We start from the raw sequence: 26,596 nt of genomic DNA, 5'->3' as shown, positions 1-26,596 counted from the left end.
ATGGAGAAGGAGAACAAGAAAAATGGCACTGCCTATGATGAGGAGAGAGGAAGAAACCAGGAGCAGAGTTCAGAAGGACAAAGTTCTAAGGTAAGGAGACCAAGCTAAGTCCTGTGTGGTAGATTTTCAGTTTATTTGCTGTAGGCAGATTTTGGAGACCTTTTCCTGTGCTGTGAGCCCAGGGAAGCAGCTGAGCCAAAGAAGAGCTCAGCTGGACACTGTGCTTCAGGCTGTCTCTGCAATGGGTGTGTAGTGGAGAGTTCACATCCTCAGCATGGATAAATAGCAGGGGAGGTCTTTGAATGGCTTCTGGGCTCTGCCGTGGTTCCTTGTGTGTCTTATGGCTGAGAAAACAGCAACAAGCAGTCAGAGCAGCTAAAGTTGTCCAATCTGGAGAAGCTGTCCTTCTAGACTGAGTAAACTATGGGTATCTGTGAACCATCTCTGTGTCTTGGTGGTGTTTTCTGCCAGCTGTGTCTGGTTAGGATGGAAAAAGGTGTTTGCTGGAACAGGCAGTCCTGCAAAGTCAGTTCCAGGTTGTCTCAGCTTTTGAGTTGCACAGCCACACCCTCTGTACAGTTGTCCCTGATGCTATTTCTAGAGTTCATCAGCTTCTGGGCAGCTGTGTGCTCTGGCATGGCTTTGTGCAGAGGGAAGGGATGGGAGGTGGCCATGGGGAGAGCAGCCCAGAGCCCAGCCCCACAACTGCCTTGGCAGCAGGGCCAGGACCTGCAGTTGTTTTGGGTTTGCCATGGGGTGCAGGAGGAGGCAGATGAGCAACAGCTTTGGTAGACAGAATGTGCAATCAAGGACTCTGGTAGTTGACTTCAGCCTTGCTGAGAAAGGGCCCAGTGTATCCCTGACAGGAACTGACCCTTTCAGTGCAGTTTGAACAGGTCCTGGTTTGGCTCTTTAGCTGGGCCAGAAATGATGGGATATGAAGGAAGGGTGTGCACCTGCCCCTGCTGCCTCCAGCCCCATTCCTGGCCATGGCATGGGGGCCCTGGAGCAACTGGGGCTGGCAGAGACCTTGCAGAGAGCAGCAGGGCAGGGAGCTCTGCTGAACTTCCTCAGTGCCAGGGAGGCTGAGATGATGGATGTGTGGGAGCTGGAGAGCAGCCAGCATCCCGAGAGCTCAGCAGCATCTGGGCTCAAAGGCTGCTGGGGAAGTGTAGGAGGGAAGGGCAGCGGCAGAAGAAATGAGGGGCTTGAGAAAAGCAGGTTTGGACATCCTGCAGAATGGCTTTGTGGGGACATGGCTGGAGATCAGCACTGGCTGTTTGGTGCCTCAGGGACAGCAAGAGAATATTGATCTAAAGCCATTCCCATGCCATCCACAAGGCCAGTGGAGGCAGTGGCACCCCAGGACATCTTGATGTCAAACACGTGGAAGCCAGCTGGGAATGCAGCCACACTTGGAGAAAACTGAGCACAAGGGGAGTGGTGGCAAATGTGGGACATGGTCTCTCCCTCACCACTTCCCTTTCCTAGGTCACCTTTCCCTGTCCTGGGCCAAGCTGGATGATCAGTTTGGCTTTTCCTGGCAGGTCCCAGTTAAATGCATGGCTAAATGTCTTGAGGCATGAATGGGGGCAAGGCTGGATGCTTGATCTGAGCACTGTGTTCTTCTCTTTCCAGGCTTCCTTGCTCTGTTCCATTGGTGGGGATATGAAGAAGGGGTCACTGGGACTGCCTTTGATCCCCCCCATCCGCAGGGCAGTGAGTCCCCCTGTGGGCAGTGCTGCAGGGTCCCTGCCAAGCACTCCCCAGCTGGAATTCCAGGAGCCCCAGGAGATGAGGTAAGCCAAGGTGTCTGTTACTCCAGTGTGCTGTTCACCTCACTCTTCCCTTCTTGTGTGGTTATTTTGCACAGCCATCTGTCTCCTGTATTTTGGAAAACCTCTGTGTATTCTCCATTTTGGCCATCTATGATCATCCAGCACAATGGCAAAGGCAACAGCAATGTCCCAAGAGCAGAGGTGGTGGTGGGGAAGAGGAGGCAGGGCTTTAAAGCACCTCAGGATGGGTCCTCTGCTGGACTTGGCACTTGATTTCCACTGTAATGGTTGTGGTGTCATTTGGGAACTGAATTGCATGGGTCTGGATCCTGCAGGTCTTTGAATGCTGTGATCCTTGACTGTCAAATTCTACAACCAGGTGAATATGCTTGGGCAAATATTGGCTACTGGAGAGGTGTCTGCAAATTCAGGTGCTGCTTCTGTAAACATCAGGTGTAACTTCACTGTGCCTGGGCCTCCACTGTGAAATGAGATCCCAGATGAATTTTGCAGTATAGATGTAAAATCTGACGTATAGTCCGATTGATGTCTAATATTTTGAGCTGGGTTTAAGATCAAAGAGGGAAAGGTGCTAGAGAAGAGGCATAGGACTGTACCTGATGGAAAAATATTGGCTTGGATCTGCAAGAGAAAATGTAGCTATTACCCTTATCCAAGTGGTAACAATAAAGAGGGAGTCACAGAAGTATCATGCCAATTGAGAATCTTCGGTGGAGCTTTAAAGGTGTGAACTGAACATCCTTCCCTAGCAGCTGAGTTGGGAACAGCCTTTGTTTTCCTGAAAGAGCCAGCAGGTGTAATATCATTCTCAGGAGACAGCAGTGCTCTGACCACATGTAGCACGAGGCTGTCACCAGGGTAAGGCACGGGCAGGCCAAGTCAAGCTTTGGCAGCTGTACAAAAGTAGCTGCCCTCCTTACAGACTCGTGTCTCAGCTCAGCAGCTCTTGCTGCTTCAGAGAGGCTGTGGGAGCCACTTGGCCCCAAAAGGAGAGGCAGCAGAACTGGGGAGTTCTGATGCAAGTTGAACAATGACTGCTGTGTTTCAGCCAGAGCTTGGCCAGCTCTGTGTGACTCCAGCAATGGCAAACTTAAGGACAATGAATCAGCTTTGCATCTTGTTGGGTTTCTGTGTTGCATTTCCCCCTTCATCACAGTGACCGTGTTTCAAAGTTTTGCCTCCTCTTATGGTGAGCCCTTTCCCTCCCTTCTCTTTCTACCTCCTCACATGTTCTTTTGTTCTTCATTTTCTCAAGGCCAAGACCCAGCAGCAGAAGCAAAGAGAATTCTGAAGATGCAGGTAGGTACAGGGCATGTCTGTCCTAGAATGACCATTGTATTCTTGACTCAGAGGTGACATTTGGAAAGCTTGGTTAAAACCAATTCTTTTCAAAATTTCTTTAAATTCGTTTCAATTCCTTTTTGGGCTCAGTGGACTCTCTGAGAGCCCAGTCAGTGGGAGTGTTCTCTCGTGGCACAGTGAGAATTCCTCCAGTGTGAAGTGTTGAGTAGTACCTGGGGGCCCCTGAAATGCAGTGCTGGAATAGAATACCTTCCTCTCCATCCTGCACATTCTTTTTATCTCCCTGCAGCCTTTTTAGTGTCACAACTAGTAGGGGAAAAGAAGGCATTTAACATGAAATGAGAGATGTTCCCACTCCTTCCTCCTGCTTTTGAAGCAGAAAAGCTTTCCTTGGGGCAATTTCTGAGCTGAACCCTTTGACATCTGAAGGGGATTCATGGACATTACCTGGTTTTGCACTGGCAGAAATAGGGAAACCTCCTATGATAGAAAGTCCTTTAGAATTTTCCAGTGAAGGAGAAGGAGAAGAGGGCTTCCAAATGGATGCAGCCTAGGCAGGGTGTGAGTTTGTCATGCTGTGACAGCACAAGCCCAAAGCCACCTATGGCAGGTTCACAGGTACAAATCTCTTCCCTGGCTGTCTCTGCCTGTGTCAGTGTTGCAGGCTGAGGCTGGGGCAGGAGATGCCTTCTGCCTTGTCCCTGTCCCTGCCTTGCCTGATCCCTGACAAGTGGAATTGTGCCAGACAAAATGCAGTCTCTGCTGCATCTGGGTCAGGCAGTGCTTTCAAGCTGAAAGCCTCAATGACACTGTTGTTGTTCCTTAGGCATCTCTGGGTGTGTAAGGATAGGAGAGATGAGACTTGGAGAAATAATTCTGCTGATGCAGAACAAGGGATCAGATCCCCTGGTCCCTTTGGGGCTCAGGGTTAGTTCTGCCAAATCCTGGCTATGGCCCCTTTGGAATGACTCCTTACTTGCTGATGTGCATCTGGAATGCTTAATGCAGCCAGAGAATAGTCCTGCTCAGTAAGTAAGGTGACATTTTTGCTGGATCAATTCTGGACTAGAAATTCCCTATCTCATTAAACCTTACCTGTCTCACTTTTATTACTGACCCCAGCATTCTACAGGATGAAGGAATCCAGGTTTAAGACACTCATCCTGCTTGGCTGCCATAGGATTTTATTCTCTGTGCAGCCATGTAAAGAACTTGTTCTCTTAATTCTAACTGCTTTGTTGGAGAGTATTTCAAAATGACCTACCCTCTGCTATTTCCATTAGGAATATTTTGAATTGACAGTATTAGCCAAGATCAGAAATGTTTGGAGGCAGGTCATGTTTATGTTGGGTTTGGGTGTCTCTGCTGAAAAGACAGCAGGGAATAAACCCCTGGAACAAGTAAGTAGAGCAAAAGTGGAACTTTGTGAGATGAGCATTTTTTTCCCTACAAAGACAGGCTCCCAGAATACTGGGCACATCTAATGGAGAAAGCAAAGCTTCTTTTGCTTTCTAAAACATGGTGCCATTGTTTGTGTCCCAGCACTTCTTTTGTTGCAAAGAGTAATACAAAAACCCCAAAAATGCAAAACCAGACCTGGAATTGAGTGGGACCTACAGAAACAAAGGCCTTGGAAATTACTTTTGAAAACAATTACTTCCTTGCCAGGGTCAGATTCTAGAGAGCACTGTGAATTCCCAACTGTTTGGAAGGAAAGGGATCCTGTAGTAGTGGGGAGGCAATGGGCACCACATGAACTAGTAGAGCCCTTCTCTCTTGGCTTGCCAGCTCCATATTGTTCAGAGAACTTAAACTGATGCTAGTTTCATGAAAAATAAAAAACCAAGCAATTTTTTCAGTAACTAGGATACGCTTTGAATTCCTCACCCATTAGATGGGTTGATTGTAAAGGCATGAGTTCAATTAACTCACTTCTTCTCTTGCACCTGAATGTCAGCTTCTTCTGAGCCTACAGCAAACACGCAGAGGAAGAAGGGAAAGAGCTCTTGGTGCAAGACAGGAGCTGGGATGGCTCTGTTCCCAAGGGAACTGGCTGACCTGTTGGGCTTGGAGCCTCCTGTGCCGCAGCCCGGCCTTGGGAATGGAGGTCTGGGCTCCCGGGCGGCTCAGGGGCCTTGGCCCAGGAGCCCCGGCAGAGGCCGCGGAGCCGCGCTGGCCCCAGGGGCACTGCCAGGGAGGACAAGGGCAGAGAGGAGGGGGGAGCTGGGCTGCTTGCTGGCAGCAGGAAGGGTCTTGTGGCAGCGCAGAGAGGCTGTGCACATTGCCAGGGAACAGCTGTGCCCTGCATGTGCCCCTGCAAGGAGCTGTGCTGCTGCCAGTGCCCCTGGAGCTGCAGGGCTGCTGAGCTGTGGGGCAGGCAGAGGAGCAGGAGGGTGCATGTGCAGCTGAGCCATTCCTGGAGAGCACAGGGCTCTGGGCTCCCTGCTGTCCCAGGGCAGCCCAGAGGCCAGGCTGTGCCTGTGCTAGCTCTGGGCAAGTGGCTCAGGGTTTTGCCCTGGCCTGCCTCAAGTGTCTGCCAGCAGGAGCATGCTTCCCTGTGCAGCTCTTTAGAAGTTTCCAGGAAATGTGTCCCATAAAATATGGAGCTTCAGATGCTTTAGATTGCATCTCCACCTCTGTTACATTTTGTGTGTCCCTTTTGCTGGCCTGACTGACAGCAGTGGTCCCAAGGAGGTTACCTTGGGATCTGTAGTTTCCCTGCCCACATCCCAAATGCTTTTCCCTTCCAAGGCCCTCCTTTCACATAGCTGCTATCTGTCTCCTTTTTTATTATTATGCTGACCATTCTGCAGGGGCCAAAAATCCTGATTTAAGACATTGCTTTTTTTCTACTGTGTTGCCACTTAATTTATCCTCTGTGAAGCTGTTGTATAGAATTGCAATTAGAAAATCAGCCTTTAGTCAGCCTGGCCCGAAAGTGGCCCAATCTCATACAGTTTAGAATGAAAATCCTTGGGGAAAATGAAATATCTAGTGTCAAAAACACAGTTCACATTTGGGTAACACTCCTGCACTCCTGCAATGCTCAGATTTTCTTTCAATGTCCTCTAAAATTTTCCGACAAAGAGAAGACAATGTTGATCTAAATGCATCCAGGTATTAGAACCTGGGGCTCCTTTCAGGAACAGGAAAGATGATGTTTACTACAATCAGCATGAATAAGGCCAGATAAGAATCTCTGTCCAGAGCAATCTCCATCTCTGCCCTTCTCTATCAGACACAGAGGCTCTCCAGCATGCAGGGGCTGAGGCCTTCACCATGCAGCAGGTTTCAGCCTGCTGGCCAACAGAGCCATGGCATGTCTGCTGCCAGTAGCCCCTCCCTTGGGAGAGGGTCTAGGCATTGTACCTTGCTGCTCTCCATCCCAATCTCTGTGTCTTGAGAGCTCTGCACTCTGGAACCTGTCCTGCCTGTTGCCCAGCATTGCGTTTTTGGGGGCTTGAAGTCTGCCAGAGGTTTACAGGAACCTTTGCTTCCATTCCCAGGCCTCCTACTGAGCCAGGCCAAGGAGACAGATCATCCCACCAGTCCTGGTCTAACGAGGGACAAAGAGCTGAGGGACGGCTTTGGAAAGGTAAGGGATAAGGACAGGGATGAGCAGACTTCCTTTCCTGTGGCTGTTTAGTGCTTGGCCCAAAATGTCACTGAAAATCATCATCTGCCACTCTTGGGGGATGGGGATTCCCTTGGGAATATATTGGACAGCTACAGAACCATTGCTTGGCTATTTCCAGTGGTGCCAAGGTCCCTGGTTTGGAGATGGTGCTAAGGTCTTGCCAGAAGCATTCTTTATGTGCAAAGGCTGTTTTAGAGAAGTTCTGAATGGCAGAGCAAGCTACACATCAGTGACCGTGGGCAAAGTGCAGCCTCGGAAGCAGAGAAGCAAAGATTCTAATGTTGGGTGTAAGCAAGGCTGCAAAAGAAAATGGGAGAGGTTGATTTTTCCTGGTCACCTTTGTGGCTGTATCTCACAGCCCTCTCATTCTCAAGTTTTCTGCTCATTGCCATCAGTGTTTCTGCAATTTGTTTTCACATGACTCCTCCTTTTGGTCTCCTGGTCTCAGAGACCAAGTCCTTCAGAGCCCTTCAGAGCTGAGTTGTTCAGAAGCCAGGAAGTGAGAAACAGCTGCAATTCCTGGCCACGAGTGTTAAGCAACAGCTCATTAGCCCTCCTTGCTAGGTATTGCACATGGTTTTTATTCTCCTGCCATGGCCTGTAGGAACTGAACTGCCTGCTCACTGGCCATGTCAGCTCTTCCTCTGTCTTGGAGCACTCCTATGACTTTGATGCTTCAAGCAGGGCTTCCTGACATAGGTTGCAGTTGCAGCAGTGGAAGGTTGTGGCACTGAAGTGTTCCCCCTCACTGTGTGTAATTGCCAAGGTGAGGACAGGAGACGTTCCTCTGAAACTATTGGAATGTGGCTGGAGCTGCATTGAAGCCTATGGCACTGTGTGGACTCTGTGCTCCTGATGAGATGTTGTGTGTGGTTTGTGTGTCTCTGCTTACAGTCTATGATGTATTTCCATTGCACCCAGATCCGTGCTGCTTTGTGCATGTTGGCTCAAAAGAACTTGGGGCGGAAGGACGCAGAGCTTTTGGAGAGAGAGATGAAGAAAAGGAGACAAAGGAAAACATCATTGCCACCTATTCCTGAGACAGTCAAGCCTGGGGATGCAGCTGAAGCAAGTAAGTGGTGGCTACACTTGTGGTGGTCCTTTTTGACCACTTGCTTGCCCTTTGCACAGCGTTGCAATCAGACTGGGGAGCTGTTCTGCTTGCATCTGAGTGGAAGCTTGCTTGGGATTGCATTCTGTTTCCCAAAGAAAAATAGAGAGGCATGAAGTGTCTTGCCCATGGCCTCACGGAGTCAGTAAGAGAATATCAGCTTGCCCCCTTGACCTCTAAAGTCTTTCAGAGTAGAAAATTCTGTCTTGCAAAGTACACTGGGGCTTCAGACTCTCTCCTGGAGAGCAGCCTCCAGGGAAGGGGAGTCCAAAAGAATGCTTTTCAACCAGGCTGCAACCTGGAAGAAACAAAATTCAGCTCCTTGTGATGAAAACACCAGAGATCCTTCTCCTGCCACTCCCTGCTGAGGAGCTGGCGCTGTAGAGCTGTGCTGAAGCCCCAGCCAGGGCTTCTGCTGTAGCCCCAGGAGGCAGCAGCGTTCCCGACTGAATCCCGGCTGAGGGGCTCTGCCTGCAGGGCTGTGAGCGCTGCCCGAGGGCGGCAGCGGGGCCCTGAGGAGGCAGCACTCAGCCCCAGGCCAGCACCCAAGGTTATCTGCACTTTGCTTTGGCAGCTGCCCCTGCCAGCCTCTGCAACAGGAGAACAAAGGCAAAGCAATGCTGGGTTTCCTTGTTTCTTAGGGGAAGCATCACTGCAGTTTGGCTAGAATAGGGTAGGTAGATTTAGATTAGATATTAGGGAGATTTTTTTTTTTAATAATGAAGGGAATGAAAAGCTGGAAGGCTTTCCCAGAGAAGCTGTTGTTGGTCCATCCTTGAAGGTGTTCAAGGCCAGCTTACATGGGGATCTGAGGAACCTGATCAGGATGAAGATGTCCCTGCTCACAGGGGTTGGACTAGATGGTGCTTAAAGGTGCCTTCCAATCCAAACTCTTTTAGGATTCTGTGATCATTGTCCCATGTTAGTGTTATACTTGGTATAAAGTGGCATTTCATTGTTATACTTGAAGTTCTTTGGGATAACAAAGAGATGTTACCCAGCTCCAGCAAGTTTTCTGTCCAGCACTCTCCCCTTACAAGCTCCTCTTTGGTCCCTGCAGCCTTTAGCCTACCACCTGTTGATGGCACAGCTTCTAGAGTGCAGAGAACACACCCTGGTGGTGCCTTGAAGAAGGAGGTCGTGAGGAAGCAGGACAATGTTCCCTTACTGCCCAATACACCCATCACCCATGGGGATGGCAGCTTCCCACACAGCTCCTCAGGTAAGCCTGCTCCATGGCAGCTTTTCCCACTCGGGTTTGTCCTTGCACAAGGAGCACAAACTGCCTCCTGCCTCAGCCAGCACTGCTGGGATCTTGGCTCCATAGTCTGTCCTGAGAGTGAATAGCAAATGTACTTTTGAGTTACTCCAGCTTGGAAGTACTGGAGCAGTTGGTTCTTAGAGATCCATTGGAAAGCTGAGCTGAATAAAGTCGTGGTAAAGGCCTGAGCTCTGGCTTTTGCCCATGCTGAGAGTCCAAACTACAGCACTGGTGCCAGGAGGCAGCTGGGACTGCAGGGATGAGCTGCAGGGCACTCTGCCAGGCTGTGCTCACTGTGCTCCTACGAGAACCACCACGATCAGTTGTTCACTCAGCATCTGGGCCCTGTGCCTGTGCTGCTGTCCAGTTCTGCAGCCAGCTGTCCTGCTATCCAGCAAGGGCTGTCTCTGCAGGGCACTCAGTGGCTCGGTGCAGTCGTGCTGCTGCTGCTGCCAGAGGTGCCCGATGGCTCCTCGCTGCCGCCATCCCACAGCCTGCAGGGCCAGGAGGGAACAAGCAGTGCCTCCTGTGTCACCCAGCAAATACAGCACCCCTGTGCAGCAGATGGCAGCCAGCAGGGGCTGCCTGCTGCTCCCAGGCTGTTTGCTGCCTGCAGCAAATACCCAGCAGATAGTCCCTATGGCTCTGGTCTCTCCTTTGTGGGCAGCCTGCCTGTGCTGTGATCCCAAGTAGGGTGAGATAAGAAGAAGGGAGCTAGGAGTGATACTTGAATGCTCTTTTCTAGTGATGCTACTTCCATGTTCAGAATTGACCAGAACTAGCCTGGTGTGGCTCTCCAGTCACAGGGAATCCAGATGTGTGTGTCTACATCACTGGTGTCAGTGGCTGGGGTACCTCAGTGACATCCAGATTAGCTCCCTTCTGAATATTTTTGATGTTATGGTTCCTCCACACTTTGTGAGAACATGCAAGGTAGCACAAAAACCCTACAGAGTCCAGAGCAGTTCATCTAGATTCTGTGCAATATTTATACTCCATCATTTTAGACATCTCAAATGTTTTCATCTATGCATTAGAAAATGAGCTTCTGAGTGCATGACATGAAATTTTTGATTGACGGTGCTTTTGATGACAAATGGGTTTCATAAGGAATGCATTTCTCATCAGATTTTTTTCATACCTTGTAAATTGTTTTCCTTACCAAAAAATTCAATTAAGGCAATCCCAGGTCAACTGATTAACAAGAGAGTGCATCTGTCAACAGTGTGAATCTGTATTTGCATATTTTATCCTCAGAGTGAATTTGGAAGGCTTTTTTATCAACTGTCTAGTCTGGAAATTGCTTTTTTCCTCAAGAGAAAGATTAGAAACTGCTGTGTTTGCAAAGAGGTCCATTAGATGGGAAATCAATTTCACCTCAGCATCCTTGAAATACAGGCAGTGTGTACCTCTGAAAGAGGAAAGGTTCATGATGCTTGGAAAGAAGAAAATCCATAAAGAACTCCCTTCCCAATAGCAGGCTAAAATGTATGTGCACTCAGCTGCCTCTGTCTGGAATATTTGCAGTCAATGGGAACAGAGGCGCTGTCAGGTGGGAAGGGTCAGGTGTGGCTGTTCCCTGGCAGCTGCTCCGTGGGGATTGAGCCGGGCCCAGCAGGGCTGGGTTGTTCAGGCTGGGCTTGGTGCTGTCTCCAGGCAGCTGCAGGTCTCTCCTCAGGGAGTTGCAGAGGGCCCCTGTCCTCAGGGCTGGGGGCAATCAGGGCACTGAGACAAGAGGGGCCCCTGAGGGGTTCCCTCCTGGGCAGCCAGTGCTGCTGGTCAGCGCTGCCTCGCAGGGAGCGGGAGCTCTGCGGCCGCAGGAACTGCCGCTGGCTGTGGCACCTGTGGCACTTGGGAGCTGGCGCTGCGGGGGCAATTGTCAGCTTCAGCCCGGAGCTGGGCCCAGCTGGGGGAGGCTGGGAGCAAGCAAGGAGCCCCAGGAGCCAGACAGCAGGGAAGCCTCTGAGCCAGCGCCAGTTTGTAGCACACGGAGCCCTGGCTGGGAGATGGGGCTGAGGCCGCTCCATGGCGGGGCCTTGCCCGGGGCTGCAGCGCCCATGGCCGACCCTCTCCTCACAGTGACCTCGCAGACGGGCCCTGGTGCCAAGCGCCGAGAGGAGCCGCTCCATGGGCATGGGCAGAAGGACAGAGCCTCTTCAGACCCACAGCAGTCCTTGCAGGAGGCAGTCTCCTTGCTGGGCAGCGATGACTGGTAAGAAAGGCCCCGTTCCCTCTGTGTCCCTCTCGGCGTTACGGTCGGTCAGAAGCGTGTCTTGCTCGTGCCTCGGAGCCCCGAGAGCCCAGAGGGCCAAAGGGCACTGGTGAAACCACTGCAGAGCAGGGAGAGGATGAAGATTGGGGAGCAGCCTTTTCTTGGCCTTGCTCTGCAGCAGTGCTGCAGCTGCAGCAGGTCTGTGCTGTTTCCTCGCTTTGCCTGCTGCTCCATGGAGCTGCAAAGGAAACCGTGAGGGAAGAGAGAAAGCTCTGGAAGGAGATGATTTGCTGGCTGAAGGCAGAAGCAGGATGGCAGAAGCTTTGAGTGTAGAGATTTAGGTGCCTCGGGCCACTGGCCCAGTGGGACTGAGTAAGATTCCTCTCTGCTCCCACTGCTGACAGCAATGGCAGGTGACAGGGTCTCCCTGTGACCTCCTGCATGGGAGTCCCAGAAGCAGCTCCAGGGAGTTCCTCTTTCTGAGAAATGGACTGAGTTGTGCTTTCAAGTCCCTCAGCCTGCCATTACTCCTGAAGGGCTCATGGCAGAAGAGAAGGAAAAAGAAAGAAAATCCTCTAGAAATCTTGAACTTTGGAATTCAACTTTTTCCTTCTCACTGCTTCATATGGGCCTGAGATGTTTTGTCAATACTCCCAATGTGTCCCAAAACTATACACAAGCAGAAGGAGGCCCAGAGGTGATAACCCTACAAATGTTAGGTGATATTGGTTTTCTTTCTGATGTCTTTTTGATCACTCCCTGGTGGATGCTTCATTCACACTGGGTTAAGGACTCCATTCTCACTGGGATAAGCATGAAAAATCTGCCACGATGCATCTCCTTGTGCAGTCACCTTTGCTTTGCCCTTTCTCTTCTGCTTTCTCTTCCCCATTTTTCTTTGGTGCCCTCTGAGGTGCAGAGAGCTTCTGCAGGTGTGGGGGTCCGGATGACCCTCAGGGGTGCCCGTGGGATCGGTCACCAGCCCTGGGCTGCAGCCCTGATGCCTCACAGACCTTCCTGTGGCTGAGGGCCTGCACAAAGCAAGTGCTCAGAGACAGAGTTGTTTGCACCTTTTAAATAACCTGTTGCTGTTGTGGGGGTTGTTTTAGGTAGGGGGTTTTGGGAAAAGCCAGAGTTTCAACAGTTTTTGCCCAGGGGTGGAATCTCCTGGGACATCCTGCTGCTTTTTTGGGGAATGTGTGAGGTGGAGTGGAGGGAGTGACAGAGAGGCTGAGATTGTAGAGTGGAAACTCAGCTCCAGAGTGGCAGTGCAGACTCTCCCTGCTGAATGCCTGCTGGGGCTGACAAAGAAGGAAAATGCCCCAATAACAGCCCGGTGGCACTGTGTCTCAGGGACAGGTACAGGGAGGGGACAAGAAACAGCAGCATGGCCCGGTCTCACAGCTTCTAGGAAGCAGTGACAGAGGGGCCTCATGGGCCAGAGATTTCAGAAAGGCTGTCTTCTTAAATGGCCACTCTGAAACCCCTCTCTTTGCCTCTTGGGTTTGTGAATGCTTTTGACAGCCACAGCATCCTGGGGCAACGCGTTCCACGATTTCATTAAATACTCCTTGAAAAGCTCCTCCCATTGTTCAACTGAGCTGCCAGCCTGGTCATTTCAGAGGCTGCTGCCTTGGTGGAGAGAAAAATCAATCTTCTGCCTTTCAGGGAGCTGAAGGAGAAGGGACTCTTCAGCATCCAACACCTGGCTGGGTCCCATTCAGAGGTCCTGCTTTGTAGACTTCGTGAGGTTTGCTTGGCACTTACCAGCGAGGTGAGAACATTGCTCTGAATTGTCCCCCCTACTTCATACACAGTGAGTAGAGTAGGGATGAGCTTGTTCATCTCCATGTGTGCTCAGGGTCTGCCTTCATTTCTGGTTTTAGACCTGAGATTTCCAATGTCTCTCAGCTATCTGCAGGATCTGTGGGCACATGCAGCTGTATTTACTGGCAGGTCGGGTATCTGACACTCATCTTTGAGTGTGGTGCCTTTATAATGCAATGTGCAAATGCAGAAACTGAGACACTAATGCTGTTATTTGCCAGAGTCCCAATCTCTGCCCAAGTTGTAATTCAACACTGCGAATGAGTCTGTAGAGCTGAGCCTGTGTTTTCTGTTTCCTGGCTGAGTGCTTCAACTGCTGGTGTTGCTTTTTTGCTTTTTTGAACAGGAGCACCTGACTCTTTTATCTTTATCACTTGTGCCTTTCTGATATGAAAGCAGCTCTTGCTTTGATTTTCTAGTAAAAGGGCCTAAAATCAAAGCTGTGGACATTTTAGAAGGGTTAAGTAGAACACTTAATGAAATTTTTATTTTAGGCCTGCAGTGAGCAGGTCTGAGGCCAGAAATTGGTGCCAGAGTAAGTGCCTTTCTGTGCTTGTGCTCTCCTGCTCTCCCTGTACTTGTATGTTCCTCTGGACACAGTGGGATGTGTTGTCATTTCCTGGGACTTCTTTTGAAGGCAACTGGTTTTCTTTCCAAGGTGATTCTTCTGTTTCCCCTCATGATTTCCCCAGGTGACCAACCTCCGTTCCAAGGTGTCCTACTCTGCCATTGTCACTCTGGGAGAGCTCTTTGTGACCTTGAAGAAGGACATGGACTCTGAGGTGGATGAGGTTGCTCGGGTCCTTCTCCAGATGGTGTCCAACTCCCCAGAATTTGTTCGGAAAGCAGCCAGTCAGACCCTGGGGATCATGGTGGAGAATGTGACTCCTGCACGAGCAATGACTGCTCTCATGGACATGGGAGTCAAGTAGGTTCTCCTTCTTTTAGTGTTGTTCTTCACCTTCGTGTGCGTGGGAGGGAGAAGGGATGAGACAGAGAATGGGAATGGTGGGAGGGAAGGGTCCTGCATCCTGCATCTTCTGTGAACTTAGTGACTTGATTCTCCAACCAACCTCACTTCTTTCCTCTTGTCACCTATTTCTGCCCTCCTGCAGCCTATTAGTTCTCAGAATCACAGAACTGTAGAATATGGGGAGTTGGAAGGGGCCCATCAGGACCATCGAGTCCAGCTCCTGGCCTTGCCCAGAACAGCCCAAGGGTCACACCAAGTGCCTGGGATTGTTGTCCAAATGCTTCTTCACCCCTGTCAGGCTTGGTGCTGTGACCACTGCCCTGGGGAGCCTGTTCCAGTGCCCAACCACCCTCTGGGTGAAAAACCCTTTTTCCTGATACCCAAACTAAAGCTCCTCTGACTCAGCTTCCTGCTGCTTCCTGGAGTTCTCCCAGCCTGTCAGATTTTCCTAGATGTGGTGATCAGTGGGGAAGTGAAAGTGCCTGCAAAGGCCAAGGATAGAGCCTTGGGCTTTTGTGGGAAGAGGGACAATTGCAATTGCAGCTGTGAGCAGTGTTTGGTATTTCACAGCACTAACCACAGAGGCCCTGGGAAAACCATGGCTCCTCATGATGCCATTAACTTGAGAAATGAGGAGGGTCCTTGCTGGGGCGTGGAGCACATGGGGGACAATCTGCTGGGTGTGGCCCAGCCTGCACAGCAGGTGCAGCTCCTGCCAAAGGAGCCTTGTATGACTGTCCTGGCCTTAGAGCTCTACTTTCTATTCAAACTGATGTTTCATGTTAGCCTTGAGATGATGAATCACTTTACAGGCACTTTCACAGGCTGACTGCCATGGGACAGTTGAAGCAAATGCTGCCTTAAATGTTGGTGCTGGGCCTGATAGTTCCCAAGAGACACTCTCTAGAACAGGACAACCTGGCTAAACTGCCTGCCACCCTTTCCTCAGCTTTGGAATAGGGTAAAAAATTCAGATGGATCCGTTGCCAAGCCCCACAGAAAAAACAGGCTGCATTGCTGGATATTCTGCAACTTCATGGCCCACAATGTGTTTTCCCTGCATTTGTTGTTTTCCAAAGGTCTGCAGATTTGGGGATAAATGGGTGGAAAGAGCCTCAATCCTGCTGCAGCTCTGTGTACTGGGTGCCCTCTGATGGTCAGCATCAATTGTCCTTAATCTCTAAATTATTCATATGTCATCTATTTCTTGAATCTTTCTCCAAGTAAATACTGTGAAAGAAATTGAGGATCAGACAGTGCAGGGAGACTGAATTCCTCCCTCTTCCGTGCAGGCAGGCCTTGTGTGCAATGCTAACTTTGTGTTTACCTGAGGACAGAACCTTCTGCAGGTGTCTGAAGGTGCAGGGAGAGCCCAGGCTCCTTCCCCCAGCAAGGGCAGGGAGCAGGCTCTGGCCAAGGCCTGTGCTGCTGCTGCTCCTGGTCCCTGTGGCCCAGGGTTTGCTCTCTCCTCCCCAGCAGCCGCCCCGCCCCGGTGCGGCAGTGTGCGGCCCAACTCCTCCTGTCCCTGATGCAGACAATTGGAGTCACCAAGCTCGCAGGCACAGCCTGGGCTGAGAGGCTGGCACACGTGGCAGGGAAGCTTGCTCAGGACTGTCACAAGGACACAAGGTAATGATCTTCATTTCACCTCCTAAAACAGGAAAACCCTTTTGTGTCTGGCTATAAAGGTGAAACCACACAAGAGTGGAAACTAAAGGGAATATGAAGTTACCTCATGGTGTGAATAAGGGTCACAGAATCATGGAATATGCTGAGTTGGAAGGGACCCATCAGGGTCATGGAGTCCATCCCCTGGCCATGTGCAGTGACCCCAAGAGTCACTCCATGTGCTTGAGAGCATTGTCCAAACACTTCCTGAGCTCTGTCAGCCTTGGTGCTGTGACCACTGCTCTGGGCTGCCTGGGCAAATGGCTGTACTGGGAAACCTGAGGTTGGCCAGCAAAAAGGAGCATTGCCAACTTTTTCCTGTGGCTTGAAGGATTCTTTCCTGAGATCAAAAGAGCTCAGATCAGCCAGTCCAACAGTCTTGTTTGGCCTTAGGTGCACAACACAAAGCCAAAGTGTTGGCTAATGTTCATCACTGAAGGATCCCAAAAATCCATTTCTCATTAACTTCAGACTTTCCTAGAAATATTTCAGGGGTCTTTAGCCAACATATTCAGTCTTTCTAAACTTGTTCTGCAGATTTCTAGAATGCTGTTATCAGTGGCTCAGTGAGCTCCACATTTCTTCTTGAAGAAAACTGTGGTTTCCTAGTGGCAAAATCAACCCAAACGACCAAAATCTCCTTCCTTTGGGGATTAAATTCCCATGAATAGCTGCCAAGAACACCAGAGCAACTAGCTGCCCCTGTGCATACACATAGTATAGAATAATCAAGAGGATGCATGAGGTGTTTTGTCCTGGCTTCCCTGCCAGTTAAAGAAAGGCAAATTATTGTGCAATGGCAGCAAGACACTGCTAAGAGGCTCTGACAACAAAGCAGATGTGTTTTGCTTGTTCCCTGGGATCCTTTGATGCCACAGAAGCACACCCCCAGTTTCAGAGTGAAATGGTATTTTTCTGTTGCCCCACATTCTCCTCCTGCCTCTTGTGTTCAGCTGACAGCACTGTGCAGTGTCAAGTGAGGTAAATCTCCCTCTTTGCTGAGTAGGTAATGCCTTCTCATGCAGGGATTGCACCTGATGAGTTTAAGGTATCAGCCTCTTCTGTTAACACTCTTCCTGTGTTTGTTCACTTTTTTTTCATTTCCTTCCTTCCTTCCTTCCTTAGGCATTATGGACAGGAGATGGTGAAGATGTTGCTCACTCATCAACAATTTAAAATGCTTCTGGAACAATCTCTTTCCCCCCGTGACCTGGAAGATATTCTGACAAGAATTAAGAAGAAAGTAAGTGCTTGGCAGGAGAAATGTCTCCTTTGTGCAAGTATTGCCACTGCTAATATGAGATCAAACATACCCAATCTTTCTTTAGCTCATTCCTCTTCTGCTGAATCATTTTGCTCCTGGGAATGAGCTGTTGATGCTCAGCCTGTTCATCAGCAGGCCACAAAGGAACTGATATTATTAGGGACAAAGTGGGGTTTTGAATATTTTCAATATTGGTCACAAAGAGGGAAGGGAAAGAGGAGAAAATGGGTTTACATTTAAGAGTAACCCCCACCATGCTCTCCCTTCTCTGCCCCCTGTAAAGCAATTAAGTGAGAATTGTGCTTCTGAAGATAACAGAGTCTTTGCAAAGGACACTGGAAGTAGTAGCGCCAAGTAAATTTCCAAATTTAGAAAAGATGTCCAAGTCAATCCTAGTTACTACAATGACTGTCTGTCTTTTGGGAATGCTGCCCTGCTGTCAAGCCCTGTGGAGCTGGAAGAAGCTTGGTGAATTCAGCAGCATCCAGTGGAAAATCCTTTGTTTGTTTGATGGGGGGGATTTTATTTTTTTTATCGACATTACAGAAGGGAGCCTGCCTTTGAGCAGGCACAGGGAGAGTGAGTGTTGAACCAAATCAACTTCCAACACAATGGGCCAACCCCCAAAGAGTCCAGTTTGTTCTGCTGCTTCCTTCACAAACACTCGTTGCCTGCCACTTTGCATTATTCCCATTTATGCTCAAGACTAAGGAATTTGGGATTTTAGACTGCTGCTCAGTCTGGTAGCACCCGTAACCTGCCTTGGGCTGTTGAAAACAAAGAGTTGGCATCACTCAATCTCTGCTCTGTTTCCATCTGTAAGTTAGGAAATGTTTCCCTAAGCCTTGGTAGCAGTGATCCTGGTTCTAACTTGTGTTTTCAACAGGGAATTTCCTGTTTTATATTCTAAAGATGGATGGGGTTTCTCTATGTCTTTGTAGGGCATGGCAAACCAGAAGGCTGAAGGCCCATCTGTCAAGGAGCCGGTGAAGGAGAGGAACGGTGGCTCAAAGAAGCCCCAGGCCACATTGTCTTCTAGCAAACGGTACTGAGCACTTTTGTCAGATGAGACAAAGCACATGACAAGCTTTACATGTCTCTTCCTCAGGAAAATCTTCCTGGAAGACATGACCAGTGCCACAGATTGTTTCCTTTCCCTACAAATGCTCTAGGATAAAAAATGTCGACTTCTGCATTGTGCTGAACACAACTTCTCTGGAGGGGTTTCCACAAAAATGGAGAGACAAAAAGACACCCATTGGTTGCAGCTCAGACGATGCAGTGCAGTGGCAAGGGCAGTGTTGTGGAGGCTGGGAGAGGGCCAAGTTTCTGCTGCCTGACTTGGGACAAGTAAATTCAACCAGGGCTTTTTTTCCGTCTGAGTGGAGTCTTTTTCAGATGGGTGTTTTGATGAGAAATCTCAGTCTGGATGCAAGATGCCATTCCACAAAGATGCAGTTCTCATCCATGAGGTTTGGCCTGGCTGAATCATGGTTTTCTTACCCTCAAACAGTACCAAGTTTGAGTAGTAAGGAGCAAGGCAATTTCTGAACAACTTCAGTCAACAGGTGTCTGAATGTGGACTTTTTGTCTTGATATTCCTGTCCTTCATGTAACTTGCTTGATGGACAGCATGTTTGGTTTATTTCCCCCTGTGCTGCAATCAGCATTTAAGACAGGAATTTGCTCCTTGCTGTCTCTTCATGCCACTGGCAGAGCTACTTGTACCTGTTCTCCTCTGATAGCAGAGGGGATTTCTTTAGCTCTGTCCTGCTCAGCAGAGGCAGGAAAGTGACCACATGCCTCAGTAGCACAGCTAGCATCTTCCTGTGCTCATGGAAGAGACAGGTTGATCAGGAGAATTGTTCCCAGTGGGGTTGTTAAGCTGTGCATCTTGTCTCTAGGGAAGCAAATGAATTGTGAGTGTAGTTCTGGCATGTCAGGCTTCTGTTTTTATCTCTGTTACTGATTTTCTGAATCCTTCAAATATGGCCCTGTTTATCTGTTCAGATGCATCTGAGCTACTTTTCCAGATTGTCATGCCTGGTTGTAGAGACACTTCTCCAGAGTGATGAGTTTCCTTATTGTAAGACACACACGTCCCATATGAGGAGGCATTTAAACTTGGAAGTAGTGTCTCTCTTTCTCCACAAAGCAATGTGACCTGTGTGCCCTGGCAGCCATCTGAAGATAGATCAGATGCATCTCATCCTTGGTTTTCCTGAGTGAGCAGTGCTGAGAATGTCACTTGCAGATTGTCTGCCATAATGATTGTCATGAGGTCCATGTTGTTCTTCAGAGCCTGATGATTTTCCAGCTTGAAATCACATAATTGGGAAAGCTGCTCAAGATGTTTTGCTTACAATTAACTGAAGGTATTGTCTGTGGCTGCAGCTCTCTCCATAGAGAGCAGCAGGCACAACTTTCCCAGGCATTGTCCTGGGGAAGGCTGTGAGAAGATCAGAGAAAAGAATGAGAAACAATTCTTAGCTGCACTTGCTGCACCTCTTGTTATGAACATGTGGAATGTGTTATGGAGATTTGTTTACCAAAGGGTAATTTCTTAATTGGCCACTGGTGATGGTGTTTTGGATTCAATTGACCAACCTGGTTTGTCTGTATCTGACTGTCTGTAAGGGTGATGAGTTTCAGTACAGTATAGTATAGTATAGTATAGTATAGTATAGTATAGTATAGTATAGTATAGTATAGTATAGTATAGTATAGTATAGTACAGTATAATAAAGTGATTGATCAGCCTCAGCCTTCTGGAATCATGGAGGCAATGCTAATTATTTCCTCGACAGGGATGCCATGCTATGATAATGATCACCACCAGGTCCTCATTTGGTTTTATTTTCCAGGGTGAAATCTCCCTCTGATGGGCACCTCCTACACCGTGCAAAAGCCCAGGTCACGTCACCTCCAGCTGTGGAAGAAACGGAGCTGCTCCAGAAGCTTTACCATCTCCTGGAAGCCAAGGGGTTTCAGACAAGGATGGAAGGAGTGGAACTCCTCCAAGACCTGTGCAGAACAAACCCCCAGCTCATCTCCACTAACATTGTCCAAGTATGTAGGGTATCTTCACTGCTCCTTTCCTTTAGCTCCTTTCCTAAGCCTGTAGCAGCAAAGTTAATTCAGTGTGTCTTGGCACTCTGTCCTGGCTGTTTGGGACATGCTGGTCCCTCTTACCCAGACAAATGTAATTCAGGTCCAGGCTTCAGGACAAGTTATTTCAGTCCAGCTGTATTTGTCTGGCAGGTGCCTATTGATGCTGTTCATCAGATGATGGCAGAATTTTCTGCTGGTGTAACTGCTGCTCTCTCCTACTTCCAGTTGGGTGAAGTGAAGGGAATCCAGCCCCTGAAGGCAATTGTTCTCTAGACCAAAAATGGGTTTGCATAGGGAAGAGAGGTATCAGGCTTGGTTGGTTTAAACCCAGTTGTTTTTTTTTAAAGAATACTTCTATATACTCCATCTTGTCCTACACAGGACCAGCTCTGGCTTCTCATTTCCATCCTTGTTCCTAGTCCTCTTGGTAAAGACAGTGCTCACCCTTCTTGGGGGTCTTTTTTACTCTTTGGAAAAGGAGGAAAACAGCAAAGGACTCATCTCTGCCTTCTCCTCCCAGTAGCTGCTTTTTCCCTTTTTCCAGGAAAAGGTGCCTGACAATGAGGCTGTCAAGGGACTGAGCCTGCTCTAATGAGAGCTGTACAGCACATGACATTTCAGAAGTCCACCTGTTACTTAGAGAAATGGTCTGGATGCTGGAAGAGTTGATCAGAGCCCTGCTCTTCTCCAGACACAGGCTCTGAGACAAACAAAAGAAAACTCAGACCTCCTCCAGCCATAGTTTTGGCAAAATCATAACTGCCCTCAGTACTTGAGGCAACTGTATAGAAAGCCGGGCATTGTAAACATCTGCTTCCATTCAAAGCAAAGGTACTCTTTAGCATTAATAAATGGAATTGATTTAATGATTTAGAGATGGAGAGAAATGCCATAGGAACTATTCTGTCCCCAGCCAAACCTCCTAAAAACAGAAGAAAATCTTTCAACCAGCATGAGGTTGTGCCACCATTCCAGTGAGTGGCCCACAGGAAAACAGTGCAATTGTGCAAGCGAGTGCTGGCCTGAGAGAAAGGATCACTTTCATCTTTGACATTGCTGACTGCTACAGCCACTCTTCAAACAAGGACATTTGAATCCAGCTTTCACGTTGCTTGTTCTCTTCACAGATTTTTGATTATTTTGTCCTGAGAATATCTGACAGCCACAAGAAAGTGAAGCAGAGGGCGCTGGACGTGCTGGCTGAAATCACAGGAGCCCTGAAAGATGCCCTGAACCCGGTGATCATTGGTTTGGTGGAAGGAATAACAAAGAACCTGAATTCAAAGGATGCCAGGGTTCGTGGGGCAGCTGTGAAAGCACTGGAAGAATCCATTGCTCATTTGGGTAAGGCTGAGCCCTGGCAGGGACTCTCCTCAACTTTGTCTCTGTCTCTCCTGCACAAGAGAGCGCTGAGTGCCTTGACAGCTGCTCTTGTCTGTGGAACACTGCAGCTGACACCCACCAGAAGCTGTGCAGCTGCAGTCCTTATGCACCATCCCCAACAGGCTGGAATGTGATCAGCATTTCCCAACAGTCCCAGGAGCCCTTGGCTCTGTGCTGCTTGTCTGAAGAGCAAGTCCTGGGCTACAGCTTTGCTGCAGTTCAGAGGCAAAGGGGGTTTGGAGTTTGCTTAGGCCCCGTCTGACTTCCCAAATGAACAGCTTTGCTGTTGGCATGAAGGGACACTGACCCATCAGAGCTTCTGCAGAGCAGCCACCTGCAAGGCTCTACATTAGAGGCATCAGCTGACTATTTTCCACTTTTCTTCTTTGTCTTCTATTTTCAAAGGGGAACTGATGATTCACCAAGTTCATTTCTTTAGAACAAATGGGTATAAACCCTGCTGTCAATGATGCCTTGTTCCACATGTTGTTTTGCATGGGGCAAGATGGCCACAGCAATTAACTACATAGGCAAGGGCTGCTCTAAATTCCTCTGCCACACAGATTTATGTCAGCTCTGAGAATGCTGCACTGGGAAATATGCCTGGAAAAAGGAGTGTTGAAGAGGCAGGTCTTCAAGGGGAGTTTCCACTTTCTCCTCCCCAGTTGCTCTGTGAACTCAGGAACTGCCTGACTCAGTGCCTTTCTGTGACCCAAGTATGGGCTTCTTCCTTTTTGCTCTGGGATGCAAAACCTTTTCACTGCTTCCATGTGACTGAACTCTTGAGGTCCCTGATGTGAGATGTTTTAACACAGCTCCTGCTACAGCAGACAAGTTTGCATTTACAAATGTGAAAGGAGAGCTTTTCTTTTGGAATTTAAAACCCTGCCAAGTAGGCTGGAAGGAATGAAGAAAAGGTTTCAAAACCCAGCAGAAATGTACTTGATTTTATAAAATGGGATTGTCCCTGCCCTTTCCCTCCCCACTGTCCTTTCTCCTATGACCTGAGAAAAGTGAGCAGAACCATGTGTTTCCCTTGTAGATCAAGTGTCACTGCTGAAAGAGTTCAGCTACCAATGGAATCACCTGAGTGGCCAAGCTCTGCTGGATGTCACCGAGCGTATCACAGGTATGGCCTCCCCTTCTAAGGCAAGAGCTCTGCCCAGGGAGTATTGACAGGGAATGCCTGTGAACAGACAGCAGAGCAGCTCCTCCACATCAGGAGGTGCTGAGCTTGTCCCTGCTGCCCAATAGCCCAGGCAGGTGGATTTGGCAGGTTTGCCCTGGCTGCTGCAGAGCTGGGCAGCATCTGAGATGGGGGCAGCGCTCGGCCTCGGGGCTGAGCTCTCACTGGGGCATCTCAGAACCACCTCCAGCAAAGGGAGGGGCTACAAATACCCCAGCTGGCTCCTCTCTGGGAAGCTCAGGGGCATCTGTGATCTTTGAGGGGAAATGGTGGCAAATGCTCTTTCAGGGCATCAGTTTGTTTTGTCCTCACGGAATTCTTGTTTTTCTCTTGGAAAGTTTTGAGGCTGAACCGTGCAGAGCCTGGGGGTCACAGCTTAGGTCAAAACTCAACAGAGGCATCAGAGGCACAGGTTTAGTGCAAGGCAGCCTCTGGGGCACAGGGACAGAAGCAGAGGGCTGAGGCTCCCTGCCTGTGCTGTCCAAGTGGCCTTGGACTGAGCCTTTCAGGGTGTGCAAACAGTGTCTGCCTGTGCCAGCGCTGTCCAAAATGCTACAAATGCAGCTGATAATTGATTCCTCAGAGGAGTTTGCTATGTCAGCAATAGCTAAGGAATGGAAAAAGGATAATCTCAATATATAGAAGACAATTGATAGCCTTGCTTTACCTGGGTCTAAATCCACTGCTAATGATGCCAGCATCTTTGAATGCAAGGTTTAATACACTTTGTGTCTTCATTAGGAATCTCAAAAGGGCATGTTCAGCAATTGAGAATGTCAAAGGCCCTTTAAAGAGCATTTGAATAAAGTAGATCTCCAGCAATAGGGAATTTAGTTTAGCAGTTCTTTTGATCTCTTTTTCAAATAAAGGAATTAACCATAAATTAGGAGTACTTTAGAAAGAGCAGATGTTCTCTCTGAGATTTAGTAGGAACAGACAGCTGTTCCTCATGTTCAGTAGTCACCAATGTCTTTAATTGCATTTAAACTCAAATGAACTCCCACTTTAAAATGGGTACCATAACCCTTTCCTGCTTAGCAGAATTGGTTTTGGGTACTTGCAGGAGCTCTTTCAATGTTGATGACTGCTGGTGGATTAACAGCATCGAGAAAATGAAGTCTCTTCCACCACAGAATATTAAATGGCTGCTAAATAACATTTTGTCTGATCAGAAAATAAGAATGGTCTCCAGAGCATTTCAGGTTTTGATCTCTCAGCCAAATCTGCCATGCAAGAAGCCTGTTGGTAGTAACTTTTTGTCTGTGTTTGATACAGTTCAGTTCAGAAAATGGGCAGAGAGATTTCAGAGACAATATGAGAAAACACTTGTGTTTTGGTTACATTTCAGTCCCCTGTGTAGCATTTTTCTCTCTCTGTGCCCCTATTCCAGTGGACATTATAAGAAAAAATGCCATTAACGTTGGGAGGGGAAGTGGCATTAAAATGTGGAGATGCCCAAATGCCACAGCAATGGGGTCTGGGTAATTCTCTAAGACACCCTGAGGTTTGAAACAGCTCTTTGTAGGAAGCCCCAAAAGCATTCTGCCAAAGACACCAGCTGGTCCCTGATGTTTCTCATCCAGCTGTCAGGCAGCAGCCATCTCTGGTGGGCTGGAGTTTTGAGGTGTGTTCTAATCCTGCCCTTTGCTGTGTGCCACTGAGCCAAGGGAAGAGCCAGATTAGGCATTTGGCACTTGACATCAAAGGTACAAAAATGGAATCATCCCTTTTATTAGAAATCTCTCAATTTCCTTCCTGTGGTGCAGTTCCAAATCTTCAGGGTGGGGTTAGACAACTTCTTAATGGAAATAGATAGCAGTTGGACATTTCATTCATTGTTCATGCAGAAAGAGATTGTGAAATAATTTAGTAAAGGTGCAAAGTCTGCCACAGGGACAAGGCTCTGGTTGGAGCAATTAGTCCTGAGGGGTTGGTGGTTCTGTTTCCAGGATGATCAGCTGCTTTGCCCGTTTCTGGATCAAGGGGCTCTGTGTGCCGTTTTGCTGACCTTGGCCAGAGAGGCTTGCCAGAAGCAAAAGCAGAGGTAGATGCTTGTTTGCATTGAGGTTGTGGCTAAGGAGCTGTGTCTCTGTCCCGGCAGTGCTTGTGCAGTGGGTCCATGCCAGGAGCCCTGCAGTCGTCCAGCGCGACGCCCTGCCCGTGCTCTGGTCCTTCCTGGAGAACAAGGCGCTGCCCGTGCGGAGCGCCAATGTCCGCACCGTGGCCACCAAGCTCGCCTCTGCCCTCTACAAGGTGATGGGCACCCAGCTGAAGAAATGTGCTGCCAGCAAGCCTCCACACGTGCGGGAAAACCTCTCCAAAATGCTGGGCTGGTGAGGGCGAGATGTTCTCCAGAAAGCTGAGGAAGCGCTGAGTTGGACACCTCTGGATTTGCCTTTTTAGCTGTGCCAAAAATGACCAAATCCAAAGGAAGGGTTTGCATCTGCCCCTGCTCTCTCCATTGGCCTTCCTGGTCATGGCATGGGGGGCCTGGAGCAGCTCCAGATGGAGGACAAGGTGAAGGGAACCATGGCTCAGCCTCACACAGAGGTGAGGGGGGAGCTGGGCCAGTCTCTGTTGGGAGGAAGGGTCTTGTGGCAGCGCAGAGAGGCTGTGCACATTGCCAGGGAACAGCTGTGCCCTGCATGTGCCCCTGCAAGGAGCTGTGCTGCTGCCAGTGCCCCTGGAGCTGCAGGGCTGCTGAGCTGTGGGGCAGGCAGAGGAGCAGGAGGGTGCATGTGCAGCTGAGCCATTCCTGGAGAGCACAGGGCTCTGGGCTCCCTGCTGTCCCAGGGCAGCCCAGAGGCCAGGCTGTGCCTGTGCTAGCTCTGGGCAAGTGGCTCAGGGTTTTGCCCTGGCCTGCCTCAAGTGTCTGCCAGCAGGAGCATGTTTCCCTGTGCAGCAGTTTAGACATTTCCAGGAAATGTGTCCCATGAAATATGGAGCTTCAGCTGCTTTAGGTTTGCATGGTGGCCTCTGTTAAACTTTGTGTCTCCATTTTGCAGATCTGGCTGGTTACAGTCTTACCGAGAAGTTTTCTCGGGACACTTCCGATGTTCCCTCACCCACAAAGTCCTCTCCTCCCGTCCAGAAGAGCTCTCTTTCCTCCAAGCTCAGGAAGAAGCTGCCACCTGTATGAAGAGTCTTTGAAGAATAGGATGGATGCCTTAGGCTTCGTAGTTAAAGCTGTACATATGTTCTGATCTTTAGATGTAGTTTTGAATTAATGTGGTTTGATTCTGTCTTTAAAATTTGATGACATATTTTTAATTGTATATATTTTCTTTTGATGATGAAAAAAGAGTAAATAAATAAATAAATAAAATTTAAATAAACCAAAAGGCGTATGTGAGACCAGGATCTGCTAGCCTAGAGATTATGGGAGTGCAGCTCACTCAATGTGCCAGTGTCTCACCACATCCTTTCCTCATTGGGCCTCTCCTCTTCCTCTTTGGCCATGTTTTCTTTGTGTCATTTGTGCTGCTCTTTGTTACTTGGCATTACAACAGGGTCTCCTGTTGACCTGTTTGGGGGACAATGGATCCAAAAGATCCTGTCTAGTCAAAGGTTTTCTACCTAGGTGTGTTCTGGGCTCACCAAAGGCCTGAGCAAAGAAACCAAGAGAAGTGTGCCCAAATCCCAAAGCTTTGCTCCTTTGCAATCTCCCACAGATCTGGCTCACAGGTGTCTTCAATCACAATTCCATAGGTAAGAAGAGGTCATGTCTTTCCCTGGGAAATGATGCATGGCTTTGGCAGAGTCACCTGTATGTATATTTACCCAGGACAGCAGTCCAGCTGTGTTGTTTGCACCTTGTTTGCAGAAGGATGAGTGCCCTGGGAGGCCAATAACAAGTGCCAAG

General features: G+C 49.0%; 1 protein-coding gene across 1 annotated transcript; it reads left to right on the top strand.

Moving 5' to 3' along the window:
- On the top strand, positions 1-25,071 carry LOC139604256 (TOG array regulator of axonemal microtubules protein 2-like). Its single transcript, XM_071455351.1, has 16 exons — positions 1-90; positions 1,639-1,799; positions 3,055-3,098; positions 6,608-6,696; positions 7,633-7,810; positions 8,910-9,071; positions 11,190-11,322; positions 12,991-13,096; positions 13,842-14,077; positions 15,599-15,751; positions 16,916-17,033; positions 17,996-18,099; positions 20,391-20,394; positions 21,293-21,509; positions 22,591-22,677; positions 24,836-25,071. Exons 1-16 carry the CDS (start codon positions 1-3, stop codon positions 25,069-25,071), a joined length of 2,118 nt encoding a protein of 705 aa, XP_071311452.1.
- Positions 25,072-26,596: the final 1,525 nt, after the last annotated feature.

Source organism: Agelaius tricolor, unplaced genomic scaffold (genome assembly GCF_023055355.1).
Source record: "Agelaius tricolor isolate 1412-34295 unplaced genomic scaffold, bAgeTri1.0.p SCAF_48, whole genome shotgun sequence".
In the NCBI taxonomy this organism is placed as follows: Eukaryota; Metazoa; Chordata; class Aves; order Passeriformes; family Icteridae; genus Agelaius; species Agelaius tricolor.
Note: the sequence above shows the minus strand (reverse complement) of the source record. Positions and strands in the feature narration are given on the sequence as shown.